This window comes from Phoenix dactylifera, chromosome 9 (genome assembly GCF_009389715.1).
Source record: "Phoenix dactylifera cultivar Barhee BC4 chromosome 9, palm_55x_up_171113_PBpolish2nd_filt_p, whole genome shotgun sequence".
Lineage (NCBI taxonomy): Eukaryota > Viridiplantae > Streptophyta > Magnoliopsida > Arecales > Arecaceae > Phoenix > Phoenix dactylifera.
In genome coordinates this window covers 17,783,985-17,808,228 of record NC_052400.1, presented here as the reverse complement: position 1 = coordinate 17,808,228, position 24,244 = coordinate 17,783,985, and the positions used below count along the sequence as shown (strand labels likewise).

Below are 24,244 nucleotides of genomic sequence, written 5' to 3'. Positions count from 1 at the left end.
GAGTCCCCAATGATTTAATTATTAGGTAAATATATTGCTCAACTTCTACTCCATAGTAGAGAGATAAGGTAGCTACACCGACTGAAACTGTGCACTCGTGAATTAGTTTAGCTAATAATGATAATAATAAAAAAAACTCCTATAAACACATGGAATCATAAATTAATTAAAAGAATCAACTTCCTCTCACAAGCAGTGCAAGTGCTCGGAGCTCTCTCTTGAAATAGTAGAAGCAAGGTAAAGAAAGCGGAATGAAATGATCTACACAAGACCAAAGAAAGGATTTTGGTGATTATCAAATAACGCATAATAAACTTATAACTAAAACCTGCACATACCTTTTATTCAAAAATACTTAATGATCGTAACTTATGCCACTTTTGGGGAGATGTTAGACATGGGCGACATAAGCATTGCCCAGCAAGGACAATAACTATGTGGAGGAGGAAATATTTAGTAATTAAGAGAATCTTAATTATATACATCTCACTTTTGGCAGCGTCAATTTAGGGAAATGATATGGTACACCTGGATGAACAATTTACATTGATCCAAAGAGAAGCAACTGATGAGACCATTTGGAGTAAAAATCTAGTCATCATACCTTGACCAACCCGATCGATGAGCCATTAGAACCATCCTACAAAATATTTATATTCATCGAAGCATTATCAACACTATCGGATTCTACGCACCAAGGAAATGATAAAGAGTGTTTGCGGTTTTGAAGAAACCTAATCAAGTCATCATCCTTGCTCTTATATTTTTGCTATACCAATCATACAAGCTTTAATCTATGTTAATGACACCTAGAGAAGAATATGTTTATGCGAAACAAAAGGCAAGAGGAGCAACTTACAATGTAATGTGATTGGATTTGGGGCTCTTTCTTTCCTCGAGAACCAAAATGTAACCAGGCATAAGTTAGCTTAGGGATGATGATATGGTTAAATCTCTATCTGCCAATTGCAGGCTGGCATGTAGTATAATAGGGCCAGTTTCAGTTAGACTAATATTTCTAAATTGAGCTAAATAAAAAAAGTCTAAAAATAGTTTTTTACTTGACTTAGGACTCTGAAAAATCAAACCCTAGCAGTAAAAGAACTCTCCATTCATAAAAGACGGCTCGAGTACCAGCTATGCATCTCAGATTATTATGCACTACTTATCTTCCAAAACACTATCTGACCTAAGTATTTTTTTATATATAGATTAGCATCTCCTCATAGGATGTCGGTACTTCATCCTTTACAGTAGGTTGATCAAAACTTTTCAAGCCCTTCAGATGATTTGACCGCATCCATTAATAGATCTGATCCTTATGTCCAAAAATCAAATCCCAAGAGCAACGAATTAGAAAGAAAAATATATCTATGCCTCTAGAAATAAGGGCATTCCAACGAAGTAAACAATAGAAAAATCCATAGCAAAGTACTTCAATAGCTCCCCCGAATAAAGAGAAATTGGCCTTCGCCAGTCGCAGTAGTTATGGACGTCCTCGTGCTCTGCTTCGATACTCGGACCCATCCCTCAACTTTTGGTAAATGCTTATATTTTATGCGTACTTCAGTTCGCCACGTCTCTCCTATCTATCATATTATTTTATATATATTTCGATGGATAACGGACGTTTTGGGAAAGAGTACGGACGGCTCCGGCCACAGCCATTGCTGGGTGCTATTAATAGGAGACAGGTAATGACAACACTACCTTCCCTTGGAACGGGCGGCAATGGCTTTAATTAGGTGGTGGCTCCGGCTAGCATGGAGCCATGCATCACATCTTCCAGAGAAGAGAAGAGCTACGTACGTGGAGAGTAAGCTGCAGGCTTCACCCATTAGCTAAGGTCAAGTTTATGTGAGTAAGCCCAGCACGTATGCATAGAAATTAGAATATTTTTAAGAAAAAAATTTGGGTGAATTTTAAGAAAAAATTGTAAAAGGTTTTCTGATCATTTCTACAGAAAAAATATTCCATGTTGAACTATCTAAAATTTATTCTTACTCATTGTCATAAGATGTGATGAGAACTATGAAAGAACAAGCTTGCTTGTGCAGTAAAAGATTCAAACAATCTATTAACAAGAGAACCAGAAGGAATTTCAAAGGTGGCCGACATATATTTGTCTATCTGATGGCATGCGAAGCAAGGCTGAGATAAGAGAATTTTCGTTGCTGCAACAAAATCAGAATGAAACATATGGTAAAGTTAAGCACCATCAAATGTTCTAGTCAATAATGTAGCCAAGAAAAGTGAGTTTGTAATTATAGCCATTCAAGCCTCCATGTGTATATTGGTTTTGTACTTTTAAGTCTCAATGTGTTTTATTTTATTTTCTCTATGAAATGGAAATAGGTGCTTGCTCATCTCTCTTTTTTAAAAAAAGGAAATTAGATAGTAAACTTATATGTGTATAACAGGTTCAATGCGTACAAGTCTACTTGTAAGTACTTTTGCATTGGTTAGAGAATGTATGCGTTCTCTCATTTATTTTTGCATGCACTATCTAGAAGGTAAAAGAAAAAAAATACAATATGTAGTTGAAAAATAAATATAATTTATTTATGAATTACTCAATGATTATAATTTATTTATATATGTATCTATCTTGCAACTTTAGGTTTACTATATATGGATGGTGAGATCCATTTGAAGAATAAATTTCCATCCATGTGCCCTGTTCTCTTCAAACAAAAGTAATTACAGAAAATGAATTGGACAATAGGGATATGTACTTGTAAGACATTGAAAATAAGTTTATAAGATATAATTTGGATATGATTGGTCTCAAGATTATTTTGTAAGCTATTAGCCTACTAATTGCAAATTTGCAAATTAACGCATGTTGCTTTCATGGTGCACTAGGGATGGACCAAAATTGCTCTTGTAATGTAAGCGAAGATTGCAAGATGAAACAAAGGTAGGTACAAGAATCATTTGAGCCAGATATTATGTAGGACACATGAAGTGTCCTTATTTGGGAAGTACAAAGGTCTACCAAGAAATATATACTCTAAGCTCCCAGCCTACCGTTTGCATTAAGCACATGCATGACACTTTCATGCAGCAATAAAGATCAAAATGATTACTAGAACTGTTACCTTACCAAACTAGAGGTGCCAGATTCGCTCTGTTTCGCTTTCCCTTTACCCCTTTTCTTCTTTTTGGTAGTCTTTTCTTCACCCCCTTTATTTTTTGTATCATTTTGTGCCCTCTATGAAAGGACACTGATTTGAATCACCTTTGCTCCAAAAAGAAGCAAGAGAAAAAAAAAGGGGCATCCAATCAGATACATCCATAGTTTTCCTGTTTAGGTCATTGTCTGAGGTTTTTATTTGCATTTCATGAGCTTTTTTCGGTTTATGAATAAATTAAAAAAATTAAATAAAATGCATTTACTTAGTTTTACTCTGCCAAACAATAATGTTTAGCACCAAAATAAGACATGACAAGGAAGTATTCTCTTGAGATTTTAGAGAAGCTGAAAACATCTTTTATATACCTTTTTCTAAAAAATTCTGAATAAACTATTTAACCAAAATGATCACATAGTTTCATCCAGACTTTCTTCAGCCTTATTCTTTTCGTTTTTAAATCCCCGGGATATAAAGGATAGGATATGCTACCTAATTGGGTGACTAGAAGTTGTTATAACACTAGATTTTAACTATTTTATTGATCGATTATTTTCCCTTCATGGGTCATGTGAAGGGAGAAGTGCAAGACACAGAGATGGTCAGGTGAAATCGTTCAGAATCACAGAGTAATTTAGACGTATTCATTACATTATATTATCTAAATCAAATAAAGAACGGGAAGCTAAGCAAGCATAGCGACGGGAAGTACGGTAGCCATCCCGAGACCCGTGGGATCCTCCCGACACCCGCCGGTCACGCCCTTCCCTCCTCCCACCCCAGTCGCCACTTCCTTAAAGCCACGTGTCGGACTCCGGCACGGCTTCTCCTCGAGTTTACCTGTCGCCCGCATGTGGGCGTGACGTGGCTTCCGGTTGCCGAGAAGCCGTGGATTAGATTCTGTCGTCCAACGCGGCTGTGGCTCATCTTATTGTCGTACTTGCCCCGCATGGAAACAGCCTTCCGGGATGACGTGGAAGGCTTCAATTGGTCTGGAGAGGGGAGAAAAAGACGTGCATTAATGACATGTCCCACCATCTGGCTGGTTGAATTTTTCATGTCATCTAAGAAGGTTCTGCCAAGTTACAACCAAACTGCTTCCGGGAGAGATTGCAAGCGCAGAGGTAGTTCGATTTATATAGAAACAAAAAGTACAAATAGCATCCTCCAGCTAATTTCTTGAATAAAATTATAAATTATAAATAAAATCAAAATAGATTCAGCCCATAACCTATATAAATTAGAAGACTTAGTTCGACAAAAATACTAGAACTTAAGTAGAAAAAATATATGAGGACTAATACATGCATTGTATAGTCTCATGTCAGCTATATATTACGTAGATTTTGGATAATGAACCAAATAACCTAAATGACACCTTTTAACTGGTCTTTTTAGTTGAGATTCCGGGTTATTGCAATAATATATTTATACAGACCTAATTTAGCGCCATATTTATAGTTGCATAGTTTTATTTTCTTTCTTTTGTGCAGTGAAGTAGAAAAGCAATTCCTTTGAGTTTTATTGGCCATCCAATCTAGAAGTATAAAAACAAAATGGTTGGTGCTTAAATAGAATGTCTAAAAGAGAATACTAAAAATTTGAACCATAGAATTTCTCAATCCAGACATAAGTAGATCGAGTAGAATGATTTTGCCATATCCAGAATTATACCAATCTAACCTATTTTATGAATAAAATGCGACCGGTTAACCAACAAGTTACAAATAATATTTTGTTGTTGCATCCAAACATTTAAACATTAACTAATCTGAACTTGGTAACTCTAGAGTCACATCCATTGTACTATTGCGGGGGGAGGCTCCCTTAATTTCTTCTAAGACTCCACGCCATCACCTAAGTTTGCCAATAGACTTCTTAAAGGACTGACCTTGGAAGAGAAAGAATACCTTCTAGTCAGATAGACTGAAATTAGGTTCGAGTTCTACTTAAAGATACTCCATTCGGTTGGAATCCTACTGATTGTGTGGGAACCTCAAAAGGTGAATGTGATTCACAACGAAGGGAGAAGGGTAAATCTTTAGTGTCAAAAATAGAACTGCATTCTATCATAGATGTGACTCCCTAAGTCCATAAAACCTTTCGAAACGAATCAATAAATTCCATTTGATACAATCCCACAAGTAAGTCCTCTTATCTTAATCATTCAAGATTCCAAAGCTTCAGAAAGAAATAAAATTCAAATCATGGTGATAACAACAACAACAATAATAATGATAATATACAACAGAGTTTGGGTCAATATAGTTGAAACACCGGGACTTCCATCTTATCTTTTTTGGATATGTAGGGCTTAGAATATACAGATCTACATCAGAACTATCTTGCCCCACGTTGTTTTAAGTTTTTTAAGCGGATCAAGGCACTCAAAATCAGGTCACTTCTTCTCTTGCAAATAAGAATAGGATTAAACACTGCATGGACTGGGAAAGTCATACTGAGAATAATCATTTTTGTCAAACCGATCCTAGTTTTTCTTTTTTCTTCCCATCAAACGATGCAAATGGTTTGACCTGATTAAATATGTCGCAGCTGCGTAGTAGTGCAAGGAGATGTCATTCCAAGCAAACATATTGAGCTCATTCGTATCTGACCTGCTAAAAGAGTAGTGCATGGAGCATGCCGCCCTCAGACATTTTTTTTTTTTTTTTTGGCTAATCAAACAGGCCAGCTAGTTGCCTCTCCTGGTTTCCCATCACAAGTATCTATCTGGCCCACTTCTCTAGCAACACATTACGAGATTTGTGTTTTTAATCTTTTTTTAATTATTTTTTCCAATGAAAGCATTGCAAGATTTGTGTTGACAAACGTATTCCCTCAAGTAGCGTTAGTTTGGAAACATAAAAATAGCGAAAAAGATATCGTTCCATCATGTAATTACTTGCAGGCACGTATAGTTGCAACGTAAACCAGTAGGGTAGCAGTTGCATGAGATCTTACATTTGGATGTGGTTTTCCAAGTGTTTGATGTAAAGCTTTCGTGTAACAATAAAATGATTGCCGGAGTTGCATTATTATTGTTGTTTAATCGAGGCTAGTGGTATCGATTTAAAGTTTCTTAAGCCTAGCTTAATTTATCCCTCCTACTCCTGATGGAGCATGATTATGTAGCTGATATACATAAAACAAACTGCTTGAAGATACCAAATATTGCTTAAACATATAAAAAAATTTATCAAATAGTCTTTGCCCCATCTTTCTCTCTCTCAAAAAAAAAGGGTAGAACAAGTAGCTTGAAGATATAAACATTATATATAACTGTTTGAGTTTAGTTGTTAAGAATGGTCAGCCATGTTCTAACAACTGAAAAAGTTAAAAGACATGAGGTATATTAATTTGTGGTGTTCCCCAAAAAAGAAACAAAAAATCTCCTAGCATGCGTTCCAGAGTCCACTGGATCCGCACCATGAGACCGCAGACGTGCAGCACACAAACTCTCTCCCCTCTGCATGAAACCTTTTGTAAGGGGTGGATTAATAAAGCTAAGAGCGAAAGCCTGTACCCTTTGCTTCCTCGAGAGGGATTCCTCCACTGTTATCGATTGGATTCGGGGTGTGGATCGATATGGGAATAGCCACCCACTGATTCGAGAGACTCGTAGATTGGTCCGAAGGATGAGTTCCTTTCAGGCAGCACATGTGTATCGGGAGGCGAACAGAGCTGCTGATTGGGTCGCCTCCTATGTTGCTCGGCACTCTAGTGAGATCATTTAGACTAGTATAGTGGAGATCTCACTTTCCTTGTATCATTTTATTTCTTCTAACTTGGTTGGCTGTACCCATGTAAGAGCTATGTGAATGCCTTTTTTTACCCCAAAAAAATAAACTCTTAAAGGGTTCAAGCCCTGCAGAGACCCAGTTTTCAGGGTCTAGGTCGCCCACTCCCGTTGCCTTTCTTCCCTCTATATTGCTCTTAAGCCTAATGCGCCCAAGGGCCCATGAGCTTCAAACTAAAGATCTTTTGAGACATGGGGAATGACCAGGGTAACATTTAAAAATAGCTAATTACATTTAGGCTTCTGAAGCAAAGGGTTTTATATAATACCTGAGGAGCCCTCGCTCAGAGATTCTTCAGTTGGACACAGCGCAATAAAGCATTAAAATAATACAGGACATGGGTCCAGTTCTTCCAAATGCAACTAATTATATAGAATAATCCAAGACTGTCCCAAAGGCCAGATTTAGTCGGGGATCAAAAAGGTCTTTAGAAGCCAGAGAAGATAAGAGAGGTTACATAGAGACATAACTCTCTGTCCGCCTTTGTTTCCGGGGGCACTAATCAATTCATTTATCATGTGGGTATCTTGATTGTTTTTTTTTTCTTTTCTTTGGATTTTTCTCCCCGTGGGTGGCATTAATGGGATGCTTGTGCTCACGTGCTTGACTTAGAAATCCAAACTAGATGCGATACTTTTGGTTGGGTTTAGCATCATCAACTTTATGTGATAAATATTAGGTTTGGTTGGAGTAAAGTATAGTGTAGGTTTATAACACAAAATCATATTAAGATGCAAATTAAAAATGAACCAGACCTAACCCTACCCTAGGTTGGTGTGACTAATTAGGTTCGCTGCTGGCTGTGGTTGGGCTATAGTTAGTTTGGATGGATGGTCAGGTGCAGTCAAGCGTAGATAATCTCTAAATTGAGTTGAGTAAAGCAAGTTCCTGCAAGGAATTTTCGATTTTGAAGCATATCATATTGCAAAATATGAGCTTTTCGATAGCCAAAAAAATGTAGCCTGTGCTGAACTATGGCAAGGCTAACTAGATGTGGTTGTGTCAGCAGTTGTAAACCATAATCAAACCATAGTGAGAAAAGTATAGACGTGCCTTCAATGCTCAATGATCTGAGGTAATGTTTAAGTGAAATTATTTGCTGAAAGTAGGAGGCAATTATATATGGAGATGGTACATGAATCTCATGATCTTTGCTATATCAAAAAGGTAAGGACATGCCAATTATCTTGCGATACGCTGTCACGGTTTCAGGAAAGCATTCAAAGCATCTACATGGTGTAAATGTTGCATTACATCAAAAAAATATAGCGTAAATGTTGTAGTAATGTGTTCGTGGTTGTTTGGATCGAAGGGGGTAGAGAGACTAGGCATAACCTAGGCAAGACCCTCGCTGAGTATGTTATAACTTGTAGTTATTGTGGCTCAGATGTCTTCTTAGTTTCATCTCCGCCGATGCTACTAAAAAGCATTGGTAGATTTTTGCGTGCTCACAAAATTACCGACGTTTCTTTTTTGCATCAGCAGAAAAGAGTCGGAAAACTAATTTTTGCTGTAGTGCATATAGATATAATAATGCGACATTTTTTGGCCTATCCAATAATGCAACATGAAATTTGACCTGTGGTGAACCCAAGAGAATTTTATGAATAAAAGATATCTACTCCAAGTTGCTTCCAACTGCATGGGTCTGAAATAATCACACAGTAACATCTCTACATTTAGCTTTTTCTCAGCATCAGTTAACAACATCAGTTGAGAGCTGCCTGGATGAGTGTAGATATTGCAGTAAATTAAAGAATACCCTGTGCATGTTCTCTGGCTTAAGAGTGACTCCGAAATGGTGATCGATTGGCTTAAGGCTATTCTTCGATCCAACCAACTCTACATGATGCCTGCATTCTTCTTCGATCCATCTCTACGGTGATTATTATAAATGTTTATAGATATACAAATCAAACAGCCTATTGACTCTGGAAGAAAAAAAATCATAAGCAAACAACTGATCAGTACCAACAAGAATTGTTTGGAAGTTTACTGAAGTTTACATAAAGACACAAGAGACACCACTAGGAAACATGGCTAACAAAAGAAAGAAAATAAAAAAAAATAGAGAACCTAGCACTATCTAGTGAAAATTCCTTAGGATTAGGGTATTTTTAAATTTCTCAGAATTTTGATGCATTAAATTTATCAAAATCTTTTCATGCACTTATAATTTGTTTCATGCATGTTATATTCAGCATTGTGTTCGCGCATTATTTTTCAACACTTTACTTCCACTTCTAAGCACTCGTTTCATTTATGGATTTTTTTTTTCTTTACCCAAATATTTTTCTTAGATAGATGATTTTTAAAAATATGATGCCTGAAAAATAGTTTTTGCATGTTTGGTTGATCATGAAAAAGTAACACTTTTCAAAGTGGCTTATGCTTGGTTGAGCATTTAATTTATTAAAAAAGTTGTATGAATATCTATTATACTCTTAATAAAAAAAATTATCTATGAATTTTGATAGCTTAAAAATATTGTTAAAGAAATAAAAAATCCTAATTTCCGACTTATAGAAAAATAGGTTTTTCATGTTCCGTATAGATTTTTCTTTCTCATAAAATATAAAAATTTTATTTTTATTGGAATGCTATTTTTTATTTTTTTTCAAAAATCTAATCAAACAGAAAATATTTTTATTATTTTTTTATTTTGATGATGATGATGATGATGATGATGATGATGATGTTTTCTTACAGCAAGTATCGAGTTATCACCCACTGGTCATTATATAATAAAAAATCACCTGGCACATCTAAAGCAGCAAGCTACTGGGGATCATCTCAAGGGTGAGATCACGTCACCTTGTTTTCTTTTCTCCTTTCTTTTTTAATCCAAGTTAGAAAAAGTGATGGCTTCGACCATCCAATGTTGTCCACGCAGGGCTTAAAATATCTCCAGCAACCAGCTACTTCAGTATCGGTACCAATGAGATCGCGGCACATACCATGCGAATTGAGCCTTACCTTGACCTGGATTTATATATATATATATATATATATATATATATATATATATGCAATAATTGCACGTATAGACTAAACCTATGCCCAAGGTGCTGAACCCAATGCCGCCACCAATTAATGAGAGGGCGTGCCATGTGGAGAACTGTTCACGGGCGTGATCCTCTTCCCTAGGTGTAGAGACGTGCATAATTTTTTGACTTGCCTCCAGCTTTAAGTTGCATTTGCTCTTAAGCCAGGGACATGAACTGTGAACTGCTTCCCAACCAATTAAATTGACATGAGATGGACAAGAAATCCCAAAAATCTCCCTTGATTGAGAGAGAGAGAGAGAGAGAGAGAGAGAGAGAGAGAGAGTCTACAAGTCATGTATGTTTTGCTGCAGCATATGTGCCTTCGAATTATTATTAAAAAATCACTCATCTACTTAGATATATTTCATTTGCAGACCTATGAATCTGCAGCTATCATATTCTTTGACAATCATGGAATAATGAATTGATTCATGATCCATTCACAAAGTATGCACAAGTTTGCCACCAAGAGCTCCAAGCAGAGAAATAGATATATTACTCTCTTACAGAAACTTGGCACCACCGATCTCCATAGACGAGATTCAAGAGCTTCCAAGCTTTTCCTTGCCTACCAATCAGCGGAGGATTGACTCACAGGCAAATTTACTATAGCTGATCCATGGAATTTTGTATAACTTATTTATGTAATGCTTGACCTGATGAAAAGGAGTAGGGAGAAAAAGAAACACCAAAGAAAGCACACTCAAGACCCGTCTCAGTGGGCCTTCGTCGGCGAAGCACACTCAAGACAACGTACGGTACCTCTGCGTGATAAGCGTGACCTCACTCAGAGAGACAGAGAGAAAGAGAGAACGCAGCAAAGAATACCATCCATTCATCCGCATAGAAATACGCTACTGCTAGACTCCGATGATATGTCAAAAAGATGGCATGAAATACGATACTTAGGCATCGTAAAGGATTCAAGCTTTACGAGACATCATGAGACATGATCAGTACAAGAATGAGGAATTTATCCTGAACCCGCTAAACGTTTAAATCTTTAAAAACCGTCTGACCTGAACGGCTATACTGTTTAGCTAACTCCAGAGAGTATCTATCTATCTTCCCTGTATATATGAACAAATTCAAATATTGTATTCTCAAAGACTGAAAATTGTGGTCACAAAAGTGAACGGTAATAAGCAGGGTAATCAAAAAGATCTTTACAAATAGTGAACTTATTTATATAGAACACACAAATAGGAAAAAAAAATCATTATATCGGAAGTCAGATGAAACAAACTCTACTAAGGACGGTGTTACAGATTTATAGGTGGTTACTAAATTTCCTTCCTAATCTAATGAAAGCAGCCAAAGTTTTAAATCATATTAAATCAGATCATATGCCAGGCCTCCCCGTGAGCTCAGTATGGGTCCGCGCCTCAAAACAGGTCTCGAGGATAAATACTCTCGAGGCTGCAGCAAGTTGCCAAGTTACGTGAGGTATATAGTGCAAAAACAGGTGGCCCTCATTTACATGCACCCTGACCAACATAAATTCTAACACTAATGATGTGTTATTCAGAAAAAAAAAAAAAACTTAGGAATATAGGGACACATGTGAAGAAATGATAGTGGGGTAGAAAATCTTACAGTGGATGGATCTAACCCTGATGTTGTGTTATTTGTGTATGTATCAGCATGCCGCCCCGCGGTGCACGTGTGGCACCTCGCCGCCTGATCGAGACTATCGGGAGTGATCCAGCCACTTCTAATCCGACTGAGAGAGTCCAGGAGGACGAGACTGATCAGACAGTACTGGATGGACCAGATCATGGCCAGGAGAGCAGGATAAGAGGACCGACCCAGGTGGTGGAGCTGATCAGAGAGGTTGTTGGGTTAGTTCGGCAGCAGAGGGGACCACAGCAGCTATTTCCCTCTGCTAGTTCTTCAGATCAGGGGAGGAGTATAGCAGAGTTCAGGAAGTTGGCTCCTCCGGCCTTCAAGGGAACTACCGATCCCCAAGAGGTCGAATGTTGGATAGATGAGATGGAGAAGGCCTTCAGGGCCATGGGTTGTACTGAGGAGGAAAAGATCAGATTTGCCACCTATATGCTTCAGGACCGGGCTCATCATTGGTGGGAGTCTGTGGAGAGGACCATAATGCAGGATGCAGGATCTGTGACCTGGCCGGGATTCCGCATGGCCTTCTACTCCAAATATTTCCCTTCCAGTCGTATCAGGGAGCTGGAGAGGGAGTTTCTGAGCCTCTCTCAGGGGAGTATGACTGTGGAGGACTATGAGGCTGAGTTTGATCGGTTGTCCCGTTTTGCACCATCACTTGTCCAAGACCCTAAATCTAAGATGAGTAGATTTGAGGAAGGACTGAGGCCTCGCCTGCATCAGGGTTTAGCTGCTGTTCACTCGACTGATTATGATGACCTAGTTGACAGAGCTAAAAATATGGAGATCATCTGGAAGGAGACACAGGATGCTCATAAAGGGAAGTCGAAGAGGACCAGGGACTTTGATTCTGACGGTGAGCGGCATCTGCGCCGACCTATGCAGTTCCGTCCAGGAGCAGGGCAGCGAGTTCCACATGGGAGGACTGCACCGGATCACAGGGGGATATCAGGAGTGTGCTTCAGGTGTGGCCAGACTGGACATAGAGCTGTTGAGTGTCTTCAGACACGGCCTGGTATTGGGGCATGTTTCAGGTGTGGTCAGCAGGGCCACCGGATAGCTGAGTGCCCTCAGACTCAGACTGTTTCTGGAGTTTGTTTCGGGTGTGGTCAGCCGGGTCACAGGATTTCCAGTTGTCCTCGTACTAGATCTGCGCAGAGGCCACCGAGTTCTGTAGCTCCTCAACGACAGACTTCCTTCACTCCAGTACAGGCTACCCAGTCAGCTGTCCCCAGGCAGCAAAGGGGAGGAGGATCTCGTACCCAGGGACGAGTTTATGCGCTGACTCAGCAGGATGCTCAGGCATCCAACACAGTAGTGACAGGTACACTGTTGGTATCTTCCACTTATGCTTATGTGTTATTTGATTCTGGTGCTACGCATTCTTTTATCTCATCTTCATATGTGCATAAGTGCGATTTACACTACTCTTCATTAGAGAGGGAATTATGCATTAGTACTCCAGCTGGGGGTACAATGACAGTTAGTCAGATCTGCATTTCCTGTCCAGTACTAGTTGAGGGTAGAGATTTGAGAGCTAATTTGATTGTTATGAATCTGCATGATTTTGATGTAATCTTGGGTATGGATTGGTTGGCTGCATACCACGCTACCATAGACTGTTTTCTGAAGAGGGTGACCTTTCGGATCCCGGGTATTGATGAATTCAGTTTTATGGGTGATGACTGGGGTGTCTCTTCTCAGGTAGTGTCTGCTATACAGGGCATAAGATCTCTTAGAAAGGAGTTTCCCATCTTTATGGCCGCAATTGCAGATTCTGAACAGTCTGAACAGAGAATTGAGGATATACCAGTAGTCAGTGAGTACCCTGATATCTTTCCTGATGATCTGCCTGGTTTACCTCCTGATAGAGATGTCGAGTTTGCTATTGATATAATCCCTGGTACTGCACCTTTGTCTAAAGCTCCTTATAGAATGACCCCTGCTGAACTAAAGGAGCTGAAGGACCAATTACAGGAGCTACTGGATCTGGGTTTCATTCGACCTAGTGTCTCTCCTTGGGGTGCCCCAGTATTATTTGTGAGAAAGAAAGATGGTAGTATTAGACTGTGTATTGATTATCGGGAAATCAATAAGGTGACTATTAAGAATAGGTACCCTCTACCCCGGATCGATGATTTATTTGACCAACTTCAGGGTGCTCAGGTATTTTCCAAAATTGATCTTCGATCTGGATATCATCAGCTGAGAATAAAGGAGTCTGACATAGCCAAGACTGCTTTCCGTACCGGGTATGGACATTATAAGTTCCTTGTGATGCCTTTTGGTTTGACTAATGCACCAGCAACATTTATGGACCTGATGAACAGAGTGTTTAAGCCTTTTCTGGATAAATTTGTGATAGTATTTATTGATGATATTCTGATATATTCAAGGAGTCAGGCAGAGCATGAGCACCACTTGAAGATTGTTTTGGAGACTCTGAGGCAGAATCAGTTGTATGGTAAATTAAAGAAATGTGAATTTTGGTTGGACAGGATGATATTTTTGGGGCATGTTATCTCTAAGGAAGGAATTATGGTTGACCCAAAGAAGATTGAAGCTGTGGTTGATTGGAGCAGACCGAGTAATTTGTCTGAGATTCGCAGCTTCCTTGGACTAGCCAGTTATTACAGAAGGTTTGTGGAGGGCTTCTCTAGTATTGCCGGACCCCTGACTCGACTCACTCGCAAAGGAGTGAAGTTTGAATGGTCGGATCAGTGTGAGAAGAGCTTCAAGGAATTGAAACATCGTCTAGTATCAGCACCTATTCTGACCCTACCAGTTACCGGTACTGATTTTACCATTTACAGTGATGCTTCCAAGAAGGGTTTGGGTTGTGTGTTAATGCAAAATGAAAAGGTTATTGCTTATGCCTCCCGACAACTTAAGCCCTATGAAGAGAATTATCCCACTCATGATCTTGAGCTTGCAGCTGTGGTTTTTGCCTTAAAGATCTGGAGACATTATCTTTATGGAGAGACTTGCCAGGTATTCACTGATCATAAAAGTCTGAAATATCTTTTCACTCAGAAGGAGCTGAACATGAGACAGAGAAGGTGGCTGGAATTACTGAAGGATTATGATTTATCTATACATTATCACCCTGGGAAGGCAAATGTGGTAGCAGATGCTCTAAGTAGAAAATCTTCAGGAAATGTTGCAGCCTTGATTACTACTCAGAGAAATATCCTGGAGGATCTGAGGAGGGCAGAAATAGAGATATATCTGCAGGATGCTACCCTGAAGTTGGCAAACTTGCGAGTCCAGCCTACACTCATTGACAGAATTAAGGCAGCGTAAGTGGATGACTCTCGGCTCCAGAAGATCAAGAAAGATGTTGAGTCTGGATCTCGGCCTGATTTCCATATACATGAGGATGGCTCATTGAGGTTCATTGGCAGAGTTTGTGTTCCAGATGATCTTAGTCTGAAGAAGGAAATTATGGAGGAGGCTCACAGTACGGGATATACAGTGCATCCTGGTAGTACAAAAATGTATAGGGAGATTGCCCAGTTTGTATCTCAATGCTTAACTCGTCAGCAAGTTAAGATTGAGCATCAGAGACCAGCTGGTATGCTTCAGCCTCTTCCGATCCCAGAGTGGAAGTGGGAACATATCACTATGGATTTTGTGTCAGGGTTACCTCGTACCCTCAGAGGTAATGATTCAGTCTGGGTGATTGTAGACAGATTGACCAAATCAGCACATTTCCTAGCATTTAAGACTGGGATGACACTAGAGAGATTTGCAGAGTTGTACATTGAGCAGATCGTACGGCTGCATGGAGTTCCAGTATCTATAGTGTCTGACAGAGACTCCCGATTTGTGGCTCATTTCTGGGGCAGTTTGCACAAAGCTTTGGGAACCACTCTTAGCTTCAGTACAGCTTTTCATCCACAGACAGATGGGTAGTCCGAGAGGACCATTCAGATTCTAGAAGATATGCTGAGAGCCTGTTCTATTGATATGAAGGGTTCTTGGGATCATCATTTGTCGTTGGTAGAGTTTGCTTATAACAATAGCTACCAGGCAAGTATTCAGATGGCTCCTTATGAGGCGTTGTATGGTAGGAAGTGTAGATCACCTATCTGTTGGGATGATGTGGGGGAGAGGAAAATTCTGGGTCCAGAGATTATTCAGCAGACAGTGGAGAAGGTTCAGCTAATCAGAGAGCGACTTCGGGCAGCTCAAAGCAGACAGAAGAGTTATGCTGATATCAGGAGGCGGGATCTGGAATTCCAAATCGGAGATCATGTTTTTCTCAGAGTGTCCCCTTCTAAAGGGGTAATGCAATTTGGAGTTCGAGGTAAGCTCAGCCCGAGATATGTGGGACCATTCGAGATTCTCGAGAGAGTTGGAGCTGTTGCTTATAAGCTGGCACTTCCACCTGCCTTATCGGGGGTTCATTCTGTTTTTCATGTCTCTATGTTGAGGAGGTATATTGCTGATCCCAGTCATGTGATTGAAGTGGCACCTTTGCAGCTCCGCGCAGATCTTTCTTATGTTGAGCAGCCTATCCGTATAGTGGATAGGAAGGACCAAGTTTTGAGGAGGCGCACGATTCCTTATGTAAAGGTGCAGTGGAGCAACCACAGTGAGAGAGAAGCTACTTGGGAGCTGGAGGAGGAGATGAGAGAGAAGTTTCTTGTCTTGTTCTCGGATTGAGGTATGTTTTAATTTCGAGGACGAAATTTCTTTTTAGTTGGTTAGAGTGTGAAGATCCGAATTTGGGCCCGTCCTAGGGCCCAACGAACTGAAGTCGGCAAGGAGTGCCGACTTCAGTTGGTTCACCGTGGTCACCCCCACGATGACCACGCCGGCCGAACGGCCAGCGAATCCCCCGCAAGCCCCCTCTCTTCCCCTCTCTCCCTCTCTCTCTCTCTCTCTCCCTTTCTCTTTTCTCTGAGAGCCCATCCCTTCCTCTTCTTTTTCCCCTCTTTTGAGAAGATCGCCGGAGCCCCGTCGTCGCCGGAGCCGCCATCGCCGCCGGGGAACCACTCGTCGACGACCGGAGGTGAGCAAGACAACATAGACCTATTTTTTTTGGATTTAAGATGAGAGAAACGATGGGAATCAGTGGGTTTTACTTCCCCTGTTTCGGGAAAGTTCCTTTTTGGGAGATTCGGCCGGCCGACGGCGGCCGGCCGGGGTCAATCCGGCCGAAACGGGTTCGGCCGGAGGTGGGTGAACGGGGGCCGGGCTTCCAGCCCCGGTCTCCCTCTCTTTCCTCCCTTTCTTCCTCTCTCTCTCTCCTTCTTGTGTTCTTCTTCCCTTCCGTCGCCGTGACAGTGGAGTGGCCGGCGGCGGCTGACTGAGCGCCACCGCCGAGGGCCACGGTCGACCGCCGAGGGCCGACCGGAACCACCAGCCACCCTCCTCTCTTCTTCTCCTTCTTCTTCTTCTTCTTCTTCTTCTCTTCTTCTTTCTTCTTCTTCTTTATTCGGCCTGAGTTTTTCCTTGCTTTGAAATCCGTGCCTTAAGGGTGAACCAGACTTTGAACCGGGTTTAAATTGTGAACCGATTCCACCTATTCCATGAATGGGTTTTGTTATGGTCTGATCGGACCTGGTTTGGGTTGGGCTAGGGACCTGTTTTTGGGCTGAGTTGGGCCTGATTGGATCTGTGGGCTGGTTTGGGTTGGGCCCGAAATCTGATCTGGACCTGTTATCCGGTTTGGTTCAATTGGGCCTAATCTGTTTTGGGCCACAATTGACTTGGGTTTAAAGGATTCTGATTTTAGGGTCTATGTTTGATCTTAGGGGCCCATTCTTGGATCTATGAACTTAGGAGTTTAAGGGTTTGAAAATTATTTAAATTATGTTTCTTAGTTAATTAAATAATTAATGTTTATGTTTTAATCAGGGGTTCGTGATATCTGTGGCAGGGATTTTTGAGCGAACCCAGGTAGGTGACCTATTGCTTTAAAGTAGAATTTTAATATGTATCTTGCATATGTTGATTTATTGATTTATTATTGGCAATATGTGTTAGAATTAGAATTAAATATTTAATTTCATAAATTGTTATGTGCTTTACTGTTGGGAGTATGATTATGACTTTGATTTGGAAAGTTGATTTATTGATTTTTAAAATCCGCGTGACTATAGTCTAGGCCCCGCCAATGGGATGATACGTTGGCCCTGTCAACTTGTACTGAGGAACTAGTTCCGACACCGCGACCACCGGTGATAGAATAGTGGCGGCACAGGGGTGCGTTTTGCTCTTCGGAGCGGCTCGGTGGAGCGTGAGTTTGGCACCAGGGGGTGCGGCACAGTGGTGCGTTGGCTCAGTGGAGCGGCTCTTCGGAGAGTTGTATTAGCACTTCGGTGTAACCATGCCACTGGGTGATGTGGCCGTAGTCATGCGGTTGAGTTATTTTGAATCTTGGATTGGATTTACGGATTATCGTGTGGATTTTTGGATTTATGAGTTTTAGTTGCTTTTCATATGTATCATGACATGTTATATGATGACTTTACTGCATGATGTTGCCTACTGAGCTGTTAGCTCACTCCTACTATTTACATTTTTTTTTCAGGTGATGACATGTGATTATGGGGATTACGGGATGGAGTGTTCATGATGTAGTTAGCTAGTAGATATGGACTTTCTTTTGACTTATGTATATATATAGACATTTGATATAAAAACTGGAATTTATCTTTAATTAGTTATTGATGTTGAATCTGAATTATCTGCCTTGCGTGCCTGTGAGGTCCGCCCTGCAGGTGCGCGGCGTCTGCTCGCGCCCCGGGCCCCGGGTTCGGGGCGTGACATAAATACCTTCTGTTTTTCCCACTGAAGGCTTAATTTAGCACAGCTGCCAGCCTGCCACAGCAACAAGACTGGAAGAAAGGAAGGGATAAAGGTTCAGATATCAAAATCCCCACGCAAACCAAAAAGAACAAATAAGTGTTCTTTTCTTTCCTTTTGCCTACTGCATTTCATAACCGAGGCCTTCCTAGTCCTCCATAGGATCAAGAATGAGTGATACAGATAAAGTCACTTCATTCTTACAAATAATAGCGGGGGCAATACCAAACCTTAACATAGGAAGGGAGGAAAATGATATCAATGATCTCCCGCTCTTTGCATAGCGAACCCATCGCATACTTCTGGGTCCAGCTACTTGCAGTGGTCTCATACTTGGTCCTATCTGTCTCTATGGAACCAACTGATCATCTGGGTTTGGGTCTGTCAACAGAGAACATATTGAAAGCAGCACCTGAAAGTAGAAAATATAAATTAATAACCAAATCAACATTCATAACATCATGAGATTAATTCTATTGGAATGTCATTCTAAAAGAGAAGCCAATACACTCCTCTGCAATCTAGTAAGGCCATGTTTGGACGCTGGAAGATCTTGTCACTCTGGCAGATCACTTCTCCTGAAATATGGTGAAAGCTGGACAGTGGAAAGAGACTGGGGCAGTTGGAGGAGCAACTGACCCCTAATCACCTTGGAGAAGATATATGTTATCCCAAAACTAGAATTAATTGCTCGTCTGGCTGCCCGATCTCTCTCAACCACTCCTGGCTTCCACCATATTTTCCGAGGAGAGGCTGGATGATCTTCTTGGATGCCATTGATACGAAGATCCAAAATAATAATAAAAAAAGAAGCTTGGAGCATAATACACACCGTATTGTAGCCATGCTACTCGATATAAATTAGTAGTCATCCATGAACACTGGTTGAGATCAGATATGCATTGGCTAGTTTTAGTTTTTTTTTAATATAAATCATCATGTGTACAGGGTGGGGGAAGGCATAGACCCCTACCAGCTCATTACGTGCAGAGAGAGACAGAGAGATACGAAGGAAAAATGTAAGGAATGAAACAAGAGAAGAGAGTCAGCAGGATGCCAGAGGGAAATCTTACACTTGGAAAATCTAGGAGTTACTGTCATACCATTCAAATCCTTCGAAAATCTAGCGGCACAAGGATTTTATGAGAGCATTCTTATTCAGATGAACCTATAGTCTTTCGCTGGATATAAAACAAGGGAAAGTATGTAAGAAAAAAAATCAAAAACATCAGAAATGGTCAATGCTGGACTCCATTGCTCCTTCAATATGTTGAGGCAAATGCTTCCATTGCTGTTAATATTTGGATGCAAGACCTGTGTCCTGAATGCTACCTGCACAATCCACATAAGTTAGACTCAAAGAATCGCAGTGCAATTTTTTTAACACTTAGTTCACAACCATGATATATATCAGATCACATTAAGCTGTTCAACAGTTATCAAACTTGCCTGAGTAAAATATCAAATTTGAAAGCACATGATAACACAAGCTATCCACTAAATTACAGAAAGGATGTAAGGTATTGTTGCTTAGATATATTTTTCAGGCTCTTTTATTTTTCTTATCTTTGTTATTAAATTTGGGCACTGAGAATATAGAGTATTCTGGGGAAAGGCTGTAGTTAGCTCATACTGAAGGTTGAGAATGCATATTACTCAAAGGGTCATCATCATCTTATCAAATAATATATTTGTAGCACTAAATTAAAATAGCCGAATAGCTTGGATTTGGTTATTAAAGAGATAAGAAATTATGTGCCCGAAAAAGATTCCTATTTCATTTCTAACCCATCATTTATAAATCCTCTCACTGTGCAATTTGAGATATCATTCTTGAGATAAACCCATTCCTTGCACAAACAGCCCGTGAAAGCATCAAAGAGAATGTTTACTGTTTACAAAGTGGATCTCAATTTGCCAAATGTTGAAGCTGACCAAAGAGCATCCTCGAGGACATAATTCCAAACCAGTTAAATACTTGTGTCAGTGTTCATGTCTTCCATAATCATGTTAAGATAATTGTCTCTTGACCACTTTAACACCATAACTGGCAACATATAGAATTCCCATATCTAACTTCCTGCTTTAATGATGTGTTTGTTCAATGGAAGGACTGACATTTTCCGGACTTGTATACTGTCATCTGCAGCTTCCTAATGTTTTTTTTTTTTTTTCTCAATCTAAAAGCATACAACAATCTAAATATACACATGCAACTGCTCTACAAGGAATCACAAATAGGCAAAATGCAACCATAGCTGCCATGGTTATTGTCTTGGCTATATTAAAAGCAATTACATATGCCCCTCAACTTGTAAGGAAGAAATTAAGTAATGGTGAAATGAGCAAAATCATAAAAATGTCCACATAAGGTGGAACGGTAGTTAAGATGCATGCCCATCAGTTAATCCTGTCCAGCCCAATAACATTGGTTTGAAGAGAGGCATATTAGCTAGAACATAAATTGAGCTAGATTGCAAAGGATTACTTTAATGGCAACTATGTCTGGCAAGGTGGCAATGCCTCACAAGGATCCCATTTACATGCTCCATTCTTGGAGGTATGAGCATATGAGCATGGGTTGGGGCAGTGTAAAATTGTGCCCTCAGTGTGACAGTGAAGGAGAAACAGCTAAAAAACAGATCACGATAGCACACATATAGCTCAGGAGACCCGGCTTATAAAAGTCAATAAAGATAAACCAAACAAAGCTGATAACAAAAAGCCGGAAGAAGAAACAATAGCATGTTTAAGACAAAGGCAAATGAATATACGCAGAACAAGCACAAACTTGACTTAGATCAGAATGAATCACAAGTCCAAACAAGCAGACAAGAGGTATGGTTCAAGGTGACTAAAGTGATCTGAAAGACTGCAACGAACCAGGAAGGATCATTAACCTTAGAGGGATGCATTTAGTTATACAATTAGCATGAAAGAATTCATTTCCAAAGGGCCCCAATGTGAAAGGACAGATCAAGGAAGAGGAACCTGCTACAGCTACAACACTAGAATGCAAATTAGCACCTTAAAAATAATTATGGAACATCAAATGTAACGAATTTAATGCAAAGGAGGATCTGAAGGGGAGCCAAGTCTGCAGGTAATCTGCTGATATGCAAATTAGAGATGATGCTAGAATACATGCAATGGCGAAGTGACCAACTTGGCACCACCCACCAAAATCTCTATTGCTTGGCTAGAAAGAACAGATAATCTCCTCATGCCTTCCTTTGAGGTTACTATTTGCATCTTTCAAACTGAATGCTAAAACATGGCAAGGGTGTAGCATTGAAGCTTGATATCATAGAAGATACTGAAACCATGTCCTCATAAAAACTAATGATCATCTTGACTGGTGATGTACAAGTTGTTCTAGCTAATATTACATCACTTGCTATTTCAATTAATGACATCATGACTTGCATTAAAACTTTTGCCTTTGCAAATCTTGTTAACAGCTTTCCCACTGCCCATTGAAAGATAAGATGGTGAGAGACATAATAACAAAACTCCTTTGTAAATCTCTCTCCATCATCTGTTCCCAAATTCCCAGTGCGATGATTGACCAGATAGTCATTAATGGCCTGATCATATGAAGCTTCCTCCATCAACAAATGGTATCCTCATGGATAGCAAGTTTTGTAATGATTGTATCAAAATCAAAGAAGTATTTAAGACTAAATGAGTGAACAAAATGTAAACTACAAAAGGTCCACTAATATTTGGCACATGCATCCCTTGAAACTATAGAACAACCTAACCACAATATACAAAACCCATAAAAACAAGAATCAATGGAAGTACTTTGTCATTCTAGTGTCACGAGAAAGAATCAATTTAACTAATTTTGATTACATTACTGAAAAGTGAAGGAGAAACTTGAGGGGTGGAAGCAAGGTTCACAATTTCAATACTAGGCACCATACCGGTACTTGACCAGTATGGTGTGGCACCAAATCGGACCGACACTTCGTACACAAATGCATATTGGTCCGGTACCAAAACATTATTTTTTGACTTTTTTTTCAAAGTTTTATTTTTGAGAATTATTTTAAGATTTATGGATGTTTAAAAGTACAGTAGTGTACTCAGAGTAAGTCTTGGTGACTATTCGAAGTACCCAAATAAGGTTTATGAATGTTCAAAGTACTTTTATATGATAACACTATTTGTTTAGTTTTTGTTCGACTTATGGTATGAAAACATTTATCTTATTGGGAACATTTGTTCATGCATATTCGCCTAGAATCATATTGAGTGATTCAAAATATATTATTTATTATTCCAGGAATTATTCCACTGATGGTTGCAATCTTTAATAATTTGAAGTATTAAGCAAATTTTTCAAATAGGCTTACTGCCTCCACCCATAACTATGTTAGTGACCCCAACAACCCCCATAACTATGTTAGCGACCCCAACAAACATAGCGACAAGTTTTCAAATAGGCTTACTGCCTCCACCCCACCCAATAAAGTTTCTAGGTAATTCAACCTACGCAATAAAAAACATTATAGATTACACACATTTTCTTTAACCCACTAATGGTGCTCTTCCTCTACTTCATGAGAAGTAGCCACATTAATCCACAAGATCACTACTGAGATAAGCAGTTATAATTCCTTGAATCTTCACCTATCCCAGAAGTGCTTGGATTCCCAAAGAAACATCAATTTTAAACTTGAGTCCCCAAAAGGGAGGCAGTGAACAATTGTTTTGTAACATTTAATACCGCTTGAATATCTCCAATGACGAACTGAATCTGGTCCTGACACACAAGATCAAAGAGAGGGCAGTTACAATATGTTAACACTCTGACCATTCCAAGAGTGCTTGATTCCAAAAGAACATCGACTTTTATTTCAGGCCTCTAAAAGGAAGAGGGACAACAATTGTTTGATGACACTCAACACTGCTTGAACTCCTACAATGCGCTAAAACTGGTTGATGCCAAACTCAAAGGCTTAGCTTCCTAAAAGGATATTATGAACTAATATGCGATATCTGTCTTTAGTTTCCTTGTATCAAAAAGATCAAAGCAATTGCAATAAGCACCCCTCAATTCTCTCCATCTAAAACCCTTAAGGGCTCATTTGGTTCGCGGGAAAAGAAAAGGGGAAAGTGTGGTCAACAGAAAAGCAATGAGATGCCTCTTGTTTGGTTGGAGTTTTCAAAAGAGAGAGATGGGAAAGTTGCATTCCCATGGGAATATGATTTCCACATTTCATGGGAAAATCTTTTCCATGAGAAACATGGGAAAGTTACTTTCCCATGAGGCGGGAATCACTCCATTTTTATTTTTTTCCAAAAAGGCCCTTCAGCATTAAAGAAGCATTAAAGAGGCATTAAAGACCTAATTTTTATTAAGGGCATAATAGGAATTATACATAACTTTTCCAGAAATGTGGATGGCCAACCAAACATAAGCACTTTGAAAATTTGTCACTTTTCCATGGTCAACCAAACATGCTAAAAGTACTTTCCCAGACATCCTCTTCCTAGGAATTTATTTCCCAGGAATCATATTCCTAGGAGGAAAAATGCTTCCCGCGGACCAAACGAGCCCTAAGATTGCCAAAAGAATGAAAAATCAAGAATCCCTTCCAATACTCCCAAGTTACACCCTTGCCATTAAGCAACAACAAAGGGCTCACAGAAGCATGTCCATAAACCCATAAACTCAACAAAATAGGCCAACATGCTTCACATTGCTTTATTTTATCAATCACATTAACGAATTAGCAAAAAAATTTCAAATCTGCTTCTGTAATAGGTGCCCCTTTGAAACCCTAGGGCAATGGTATTTATCATCATGCTCCTA

The 24,244-nt window shown here is 39.7% G+C and overlaps 1 protein-coding gene across 1 annotated transcript; it reads left to right on the top strand.

Moving 5' to 3' along the window:
• The first annotated feature begins 11,622 nt into the window (after positions 1 to 11,622).
• LOC120112015 lies at positions 11,623 to 15,103 on the top strand. Its single transcript, XM_039130594.1, has one exon. The coding sequence runs from the start codon at positions 11,623 to 11,625 to the stop codon at positions 14,905 to 14,907; it is 3,285 nt and encodes a 1,094-aa protein (XP_038986522.1). The 3' UTR covers positions 14,908 to 15,103.
• The last annotated feature ends 9,141 nt before the right edge of the window (positions 15,104 to 24,244 follow it).

Excerpts from the sequence above, each read along its gene's own strand:
- LOC120112015 (XM_039130594.1), top strand. The coding sequence starts at position 11,623 with ATGCCGCCCCGCGGTGCACGTGTGGCACCTCGCCGCCTGATCGAGACT.